Below are 9,677 nucleotides of genomic sequence, written 5' to 3'. Positions count from 1 at the left end.
GGGTTTCAAAAAGAAGATGATTTTGAAGGGAAATTTTCAGAATAAAGGAGCTGATTTTACTGAAATAAAATGGAAGATGATGGCTGGAAAATGTGAGACTCACGACTTGAACACAAATCATCAAAATAGAAAATGAGATTCATGGTCCTATTAAATTTAAAACAAGAGAACTATTATTTATAATAATTTAGATAATCCTTCATTAAAAATACACGTAAAAAGGGGTATTACATCCTCCCTCCTTTAAAACGAAATCTTATCCTCGAAATTTGCAAGGTCAAACATTAAAGCTGAAGCAAGTGATAAGATTCGACTAAGAGTAGGCTTAGGAAACATACTGCTAGTCACTTAAACAAATACGGGTATTGTTCTCTCATATTCGCTTCTCTCTCCCAAGAAAAATCTTGAGCTAATGGATCTCCCCATGCCAACTTTACCAAGGGTACTGACTTGGATCTCAGTCTTTGCTCCTTCCAATCCACAATCTGCATTGTGGCAACTTCATAAGTAAGATTTGGTCGTAGCTGAATGCGTTCTAGGTTGATGAAGCATGGCTCTTGTTGTCCAAAACTCTTCTTCAATGATGACACATGGAAAACATCATGAGCTTCTCCAAAATAATCCGGCAATGTAACTCTATAAGTAACGGGCCAACTTTTTCCAAAATCTGCAAAGAGCCAATATACCTCGAACTAAGTTTTTCTTTCTTACCAAAATGCTTAACACCCTTCATGTGAGAGACTTTGAGATAAACCCAATCACCTTCCTCAAAAGATAAGTCTCTTCTCCTCATATTCGCATAACCTTTCTGACAACTCTACCCTGCCGCCATTTTATCCCTTATAACCCAAACCTAATTTTGCATTTCTTGGATTATCTTGGGCCCAATTAACTTACTCTTGCCAACTTCATCCCAACAAAACGGTGACCTGCACTTCCTCCCATAAAGAGTTTCATATGGTGCCATCTGAATGGATGCATGAAAACTGTTGTTGTAAGCAAATTCTATAAGTGGCAAAAGATTTTCCCAACTTCCCTAGAATTCCATACCACAAGCCCATAACATATCTTCAAGAGTCTGAATAGTGCGTTCCGATTGACCGTTGGTTTGAGGGTGATACGCAATACTAAACTTAATTTAGTACCTAAAGCTGCCTGCAAACTCTTCCGAAAATGAGACGTGAACCGCGGGTCCCGATCTGACACAATACTCTTAGGTATCCTGTGCAACCGCACTATCTCTTTAACATAGTACCGAGTCAACTTTCCCAAAGAGTCGGTACTATTGATAGGCAAGAAATGGGCACTCTTGATCAACTAATCAACAACCACCCAAATCGAGTTCTTTCCACTAGGAGTCCTCAGTAAACCAACTACAAAATCCATAGCAATGTCATCCCACTTCCACTCAGGAATAGGGAGAGGTTGAAGTATACCAGCAGGTCTCTGATGTTTAGCTTTAACTTGACTGCACGTGTCACATCTCTCAATGAATATGACGATATCCTTTTTCATCTCTTCCCACCAAAAATTTCTCTTTAGGTCTCGATACATCTTTGTGCTTATAGGATGAACTGAATAAAGAGCCGCATGAGTTTCTGCCAAAATTCGTTCCTTAAATTTTGAATCTTTAGGAATTACTCTACGATTCCAAATTGTAGTGCAAAGGTCCTTTAGATTTCCTGACTCTCTTCTTAATATCTAACAACTTTGAGTCCTTTTTCTAGAGAGTCTTCAATTCCTCAAAATCAACCACTCGAACATCAAGAACTAAAGACAACACTTCTTCTGGCTGCGAGCTCTCAATAAGAAGCCTTCTCATCCCACAAAGAAGTGAGTCCAACCCTGTCGATTCAGCCTCATGCACCAAATGAGACTTTGGACACAATGCATTTGCAACTAGATTTGCTTTCCCTGGATGATACTTAATCTCACACTGATAATCGCTATTTAACTCTAACCATCACCTCTATCTCATATTGAGGTTCTTCTGCAAGAATAAATGTTTCAAACTCTTGTGATCAGTGTAGACTTCATAAACTTCTCCATACAAATAATGCCGCTAGATCTAAAAGGCAAAAATTACAGCTGCCAATTCCAAATCATGTGTAGGATACTTCTTCTCATGATCTTTCAACTGACGGGACATATAAGCAACAACTCGCCCCTCTTGCATAAGAACACATCCTAATCCAAACTTGGATGCATCACTATATATCACAAAAGGCTTGTGCGGTTCAAGAAGTGCCAATATAGGCTCTGTTGTCAATCTCTTCTTCAACTCTTGGAAACTTTTCTCGCACTTGTCTGATTAAACAAACTCAGTATTCTTCCTAGTCAAAGCAGTGAGAGGTTCGAAAAATCGAGAAAATCCTTCCACAAATCTCTAATAATACCCGACAAGTCCCAAGAAACTCCGAATCTCATGCACTGTTGAAGGACACGGCCACAACAATACAACTTCCACCTTGCTAGGATCTACGGCCACACCATCTCAGGAAGTCACTTGTCCAAGAACTTTGACTTCTTCCAACCAAAATTCACACTTGCTAAGCTTCACATACAACTGGTGTTCTCTTAACTTCCCAAGCATCAGACGAAGGTGATTAGTATGCTCTTCCAAATCCCGAGAATAAATTAAAATGTCATTGATGAACACCACCACAAAAGAATCCAAGTAAGGTTAGAATACCCGATTCATCAAATCCATAAAGGCTGCAGGGGCATTAGCTAACCCAAAAGGCATCACCTTAAACTCATAATGCTTGTATCTCGATCTAAAACCAGTCTTGGGTATATCCTTATCTCTTATCCTCAGCTGGTAGCACCCTAATCTCAAATCAATCTTCGAGAAAATAGCTGCTCCTTGAAACTGATCAAACAAATCATCAATCTGAGGGAGAGGGTACTTATTCTTGATGGTCACCTTATTGAGTTCTCGGTAGTCGATACACATTCTAAGGGTACCATCCTTCTTCTTAACAAACAACATCGACGATCCCCATGGCGAATTCCAACTCACGAACTGGAGGTAACCCAGGCAAATCATCCACGAACACATCTGAAAATTCTTCCACAACTGGGATATCTACTAGAGCCTTCTTCTCAGATGTTGTAGACACTACTTGGACCAAAAAAGCATTCACTCCACAAGCTATATCTCTCTTCGCTTGAATTGTAGATATAACTGTTGGCCTTTCCTTTAACTTTCTTCCCAAAAATTCCAAATAATCTCCTTCCGGGAGTTGAAAACTAATTACTCAACTTCGACAATTTATGCTGGCAGGATATCGATACAACCACTCCATTCCAAGGATAATATCAAACCGCAATAATTTGAACAAAATCAAAACTGTATCAAGTGTGCTTCCATCAAAATCCAAAGGACAGCCCCAACTCCCAAGTATGGAAACACAAGAATTGAGGTGTTGGGATGATGACAACATGGATCACATATCTCGATGATGACAACATGGATCACATATCCCATCGATAAGTGCCAAGTGTGTGTACATGCAAAAGTATAGAACAAAAACAACACAGCAGAATAAGTTAAGTCAAACAACTAAGTACCAGAGTTGTTTAAATATAAATTCACTTAAATACAAGTGTATCAAAAAAATAGTACCATTATCCTGTAAAAACATCATAATCCAAAATACATAATTCAAAAGCAGGGAAATAATTCCCAATAAGTAAGCAAATGGCACTAAATCACTCATCTGGCAGAGCTGCCTCCTCAGACTCAACATCCTCATCATTTGTGTCAAAATCTATGGTACCAAGAAACGGTACCAAAATTTTAATCTGGCTATGCTAGCCAAACAGGGCTGGAGATTGCTCCAAATCCCCAATCCTTGGTTGAAAAAGTCCTATCCACAAAGTACTTCCCAGATGGTGAGTTCCTACAGGCAAAGCAAGGAAAAAATCCCTCCCTCATATGGAAGAGCATCATGGCAGCCAAGCCATTAATTGAAGAAGGGATGCTATGGAGAATTGGGAATGGCCTCTCTACCAAAATCTGGCATAACAAGTGGATACCAATTCCAACATCTTTCAAAATACAAACTGGGGTTACTAAACTCAATCCAGAGGCTAAGGCAGCTGAATTAATAGACCAAGACACAAAAGCATGGAATATACAATTGATCAAAGATATCTTCTCTAAAGAAGAAGCATCATCCATTCAAAAAATCCCTATAAGCATCTACAACAGCCTTGACAAGATAATATGGAGAGGCACAAACAATGGAATATTTACTGTCAGAAGTGCCTACCACATGTAGAATGACATTCAGCAGAGAAACAAGGGACAATCCAGCTGTGAGAAGGAAAAAGAAAAATGGGGTAAGTTGTGGAGTCTAGCTATGCCAAATACAGAAAAACTTTTCATATGGAAGGCCTGCAACAACATCCTACCAACTACGCAAAACTTGTTCAGAAAGAGAATAGTAGAAGAGCCTAATTGTCCAATTTGCTTGCATCATGTTGAAAGCATTGAAAATGCCATTTGGAAATGCGAATCTATGAGAGATGTGTGGGGTTTGTGTTCTATGAAACTACAAAAGAGGAGCCTTCAAAACCAATCCTTCAGAGAACTAGTGATCAACCTGATGAAGGAAGTGAATGATGAAGTACTTATCGAGATGGCAGTGGTGGCATGGAGACTGTGGAAAAGAATGAATGAGTTGGTATTTCAAAAAGAATTCACCAACCCTTTGATCATTCTAAAGCAAACAAGGCAAAAGCTACAGGATCTGCGACTACTCCAAAGCAACACTTCAATCTCAACAGCAAGGCAAGTTGGTTGTGTAGAACCAATGAACCAATGGAAAGCCCCTCCAAATGGTCACTACAAAATAAACTGGGATGCAATTATTGATCAAAAGAAATGCAGGATGGGCATTGGAACAATTATCCATAATTGGGAGGGACAAGTCATGTGTACAATGAGGCTAAATAAACCTCTATTCCTGGACCCCAACCTAGCAGAAGCTTATGCAGCCCCCCATGTTGTGCTACTACGGCAAGAGATTGGCTAGAGATAAATCATTCTAGAGGAGGATGCACTTAACATGGTGAAAGAGATAAATGGGATAGGTCAACACGGGGGCCAAGCAGGCTTGATCATCTTAGATGTGCAAACAATTCTACAAAGGTTTGAAAGTTGTGCAGTGACTTACACAGGTCTACAAACCAATTGGCCCATTGCCAAGCCAAGAATGCTCTAACTATTGAAAGGGAATGCATTGAACTAGAGGAAATCCCCAATTGTATTACTCATATGTCTTGAATCATGTTGTCTAAGGAGAGAGTTAGTCCCTGCATGTCTTGGATTAAGCTCTTGTAACTATCATTTTGATAAATGAATGGAAAGTATCATGTTTTTTTAAAAAAAAAATAAAATAGCTAGATCATAATTTATAGAATATTCTTTTTAAGTTAATTTAAAATTCAATAGCTGTAAGTAATCATTTTGTTTATAAAATTAGAAAATAAATGAGTTAGGAAACCAGAAGACATTCTAGTAGATACTAGATATTGTGATAGATTTTGTCACAAAAGTTCAAACTTCAAAGAAGGAATAACAACATTACCCTTGAGCTTCCCCCCCGCCCCCCAACTCTAGAGAGAGAAGCTCCCCCCACTCTCTAAGGAAAAGCCAGCGCCGTCCAACAAGGAGGTGGGAGCCTTGGTTCCCTCCTCCCTTCCCCCTCCCCCCCTCTCTCTTGTTTTCTAGTTTATTTTCTATTTTTCTAGCTAGTTTATTTTCTGCTTTTCTAGTTTTTGGAATAAGGTTGCTCGGTTAGGGATTATGGTGATGCCATGGCTCATGCGCATAGCCCAAATTCTTGGTGGCTCATTCCTCTCTCTCTCCCTTTTCCCGGTTGACACAAGAGTTGAAAAGCAGCCATGGCCATGCACGAGAAGTGGTCAGAGAAGTGAACGGAGAAAGAAAGGGAAGGAGGTTCTCGGTCGGTTGCTCCCAGTCGGTTGGTTTTTGAAAATGCTCTGGTTTCAGAGCATAAAATAGAGTATATAACAGAGCCTAAAAAGCTCAGGTTCTTGAAAATGCTTTGGTGGCAGATGTGGATGGTCTGCCCAGTACACGGCAACCCCACGGTGGACGTACTGAAAGGTAACGAGGATCTTTGAAGTGGCGGAATGCGGTGCTGGGTGGTATGGGTCCTCGGCCGGGGGAGGGGGGGGGGAACCTGCGTGCGGGATAGGTGCGGAAATGGTTGACTCGTGGATGTGCAGAAGATGATGCTCTTGCCGAAGTGCAGCTCCAGTGAACTGCCTGTGAAAGCCGGTGTCCGTGCGCTGGTGAACCTGTTGAAGAAAGGGAGGCGGTGGCAAAAGTTTAGGATGAAACCCTAGCTCCCTCTTGCAATCAGACTTGGTCCATGGGCTTTGTTGTTTAAAGGGCCCATGTGTTTAGACTGGGCCCATATGTTTTTGTTTTAGACTGGATCATGTTTTTTGTTTTTTAGGTACTTTGTTTAGTTTTACTTTATAAATAATAAGAAATAGGCTATTGGACTTGAAGTCCATAGCAGTGGAGTCCCACTCCTCCTTTGGAGGAAGGTGGGTGGCTGTCTCACTCATCTTCCTCTTTTGGAGGAAGGTGGGTGTTTGTACTCTTCCTTGGGAGGGTAGAGCGTGTTAGTACCTCCCTTTTTCGAAAGAGAGGTCATTTCAGTTCTGTTTTTTAATAGAGCACTTTCTCAATTGACTGTTGTCAATTGAGAGTATATAGAAGTTAAGACAATGTCTGCCATAAAGAAATTTATGGGCAGGGAACCCCTCACAGTTGAGCAGTTTGGCTAGTAATCTGGATCTTTTTCTGTATTGATTAGTCACAGTTGTAACTTCGGTTTCATTGGATGAAATGAAGTCTATTTCAAAAAAAAAAAAACTTCAAAGGGCATTTTAACGTTTAATCCAAAACCATGAGAGAGAAGATGAAAGACGGTGTCGTGGGTGTACATAAGTAACTCTTGTAACTTGTAAAGGCCAATTAATGCTTTCAAAATTATGCCAACTTTCATTTAATATTAGAGCATTAACTTTCTATTTTTCAATCCAATTGGCTTCATATAGTTTTTTGGAAAATAATTTAATTATTTTCACAACTCTTTATACAATTTGGTTTTAAACGAAAGATATTTATAAAATAACTTATAAAAGTAATATTATTTTATAAAAACACTCTCAATTTAAAATATTATTATATAAATATTTTATAAAAATTATTGTGCATGTATAATTACTCTTGTGAACTACATTTTCTTGTGAATGGCAAAAAGTGTTGAAGGTGTAAGGTCCATAAAATCGATAAGAGAAATATTATTCTAAGGACTTTACACTACGCTTTATCCACATAGCATACTATAATCGGTCGATCTCTTATTTTAGTTTGGAAAATGCTACTCTTGAGTAATGCTATACACCACACTACCATCCCACTTGCATCTCACTATATATGATGTGGCGCATTTATCACCATTTGATGATAAAGAAACATACAATAAATGATTATTTAATGCTGATAAATGCAACATTTTACTTAGTGGGATGCAAATAAGGTAGTGGTATAGTGTATATAATTTTCCTTTTAATTTTGCCCTGGGAAAGACGAAGGATTAAACAACCAAAAGACTAGGAAAATTTTCTTTATTTTAAGATCTTAAGAGTACTCCCATCCGGGTACCCATTCATCCATTTTCTCCAAAATAGAGGAGACAATTTGGGAAAAACTCTCATTCCACCCTCCCATCCAGCTCCACAAATTATGGTATAGATTTGGGAATGCTACAGTAGATTCCCAGATTTAGTGAGCCACTGTGCATCCCATTTCCCATTATTTATTATTTCGGCCTCTTCACCCTCCTGCGTTAAACTCTATCTCACACCCTACTTGCTACCAAATATCCTTCGCATCCGCATCCGACAACCCCTTTAATCTTCTTCCCTAGTAAGTTTTCTGCCTTACCTTCTACACATGTGCGTGCGAGCGCACCCGCACACACGCACTCTCTCTCTCTCTCTCTCTCTCTCTCTCTCTCTCTCTCATGGGAATGCTATAGAGAAATGGATTTTGGAATCCATATGGATTGATCTCGCCCAATGCTCTTATTCCATTTGTTTACCATTTGATTCTAAAGTTGTATGACGAAATTGAAGTTGATAGTGTAGAACTTGGGTCTCTATCCATGCTTGTCTAGGGTTTCTACAGTGGAAAGTTTTTGGGATTTTGGAAAGATTTGTGTACACTTAGTTTAGTTGCCATTATAGCTTCTGTGATTTGTGCGATTTGTGCTTTCTTTTATTTGTACAACTTTTGTATTTTTGCTTTGTGTAATGTGCTATCTTCTTTTCCTTGGGTTTTCTGTGATTGGAATGCTCTAGAGAAATGGATTTTGGAATCCATATGGATTGATCTCACCCAGTGCTCTTATTCCATGTGTTTACCATTTGATTCTAAAGTTGTATGACGAAATTGAAGTTGATAGTACAGAACTTGGGTCTCTGTCCATGCTTGCCTAGGGTTTCTATAGTGAAGATTTTTTGGGATTTTGGAAAGATTTGGGTACACTTAGTTTAGTTGTCATTATAGCTTCTGTGATTTGTGCGATTTGTGCTTTCTTTTATTTGTACAACTTTTGTATTTTTGCTTTGTGTAATGTGCTATCTTCTTTTCCTTGGGTTTTCTGTGATTGGAATGCTCTAGAGAAATGGATTTTGGAATCCATATGGATTGATCTTGCCCAGTGCTCTTATTCCATTTGTTTATCATTTGATTCTAAAGCTGTATGACGAAATTGAAGTTGATAGTGCAGAACTTGGGTCTCTGTCCATGCTTGTCTAGGGTTTCTACAGTGGAGATTTTTTGGGATTTTGGAAAGATTTGTGTACACTTAGTTTACTTGCCATTAGTTTAGTTGCCATTATAGCTTCTGTGATTTGTACGATTTGTGCTTTCTTTTATCTGTATAACTTTTGTATTTTTGCTTTGTGTAATGTGCTATCTTCTTTTCCTTGGGTTTTCTGTGATTTCCTTGTGATTTTTTTCTTGGGTATTGAAGCTCATGTTGAGTCTAATGGTCTCTCTCTCCCAAGACAAGGATGTTGTGGATTTGCTCAAGAAAACAAATATGTCCAATGCTAACTCAGTTTCCACTCCTACGTCCTCAGCACTTGCTCTTAAACTCTTTGATAGTGATCCATTTCATGATGCCACTCTGTACCGGAGTACTGTCGAGGCCCTCCGATATGTTTTGCTCACAAGACTCTCTCCTTCACTATTAACAAAGTGTCAGTTTATGCACCGTTCAACTGTCACTCATTGAAGAGAGAGAAGCTCCTACTTCTCTCTAGAACACACAACAGAGCAACCAAACTGAGGGAGGCGGGAGCCTTGGCTCCTTCCTCCCTCCCTCCTCTTTTGTTTTTTTCCTGTTTTCCCAAGCTTCCTACTTGGGTTGTTTATTTTTGCTGTGTGTGTAAATAAGGGTTCGTTGGCTGTGGGTATGGAGGCTTAACAGCCCGATCACCATGTACTGATCCGAGCCTTTCACCTTATAAACAACTCAACTGGACGTGGTGGTCCTGCACGATGGAGGAAGGGAGTCTTGGATTCGTTGGATTCCGAGTCTTTCACCAAACATAAACAC

The 9,677-nt window shown here is 39.4% G+C and overlaps 1 protein-coding gene across 1 annotated transcript; it reads left to right on the top strand.

The window, feature by feature from the left end:
• The first annotated feature begins 4,367 nt into the window (after window positions 1–4,367).
• On the top strand, window positions 4,368–5,042 carry LOC122298827. The gene has a single exon (XM_043108679.1). It carries the CDS (start codon window positions 4,368–4,370, stop codon window positions 5,040–5,042), a length of 675 nt encoding a protein of 224 aa, XP_042964613.1.
• Window positions 5,043–9,677: the final 4,635 nt, after the last annotated feature.

The sequence above is a fragment of the Carya illinoinensis genome, chromosome 16 (genome assembly GCF_018687715.1).
Source record: "Carya illinoinensis cultivar Pawnee chromosome 16, C.illinoinensisPawnee_v1, whole genome shotgun sequence".
Lineage (NCBI taxonomy): Eukaryota > Viridiplantae > Streptophyta > Magnoliopsida > Fagales > Juglandaceae > Carya > Carya illinoinensis.
The sequence above is the reverse complement of the archived record's forward strand: the minus strand, read 5'-3'. Positions and strand labels throughout refer to the sequence as shown.

Coding starts and splice junctions, on each gene's coding strand:
- LOC122298827 (XM_043108679.1), top strand. CDS start 4,368: ATGCCAAATACAGAAAAACTTTTCATATGGAAGGCCTGCAACAACATC.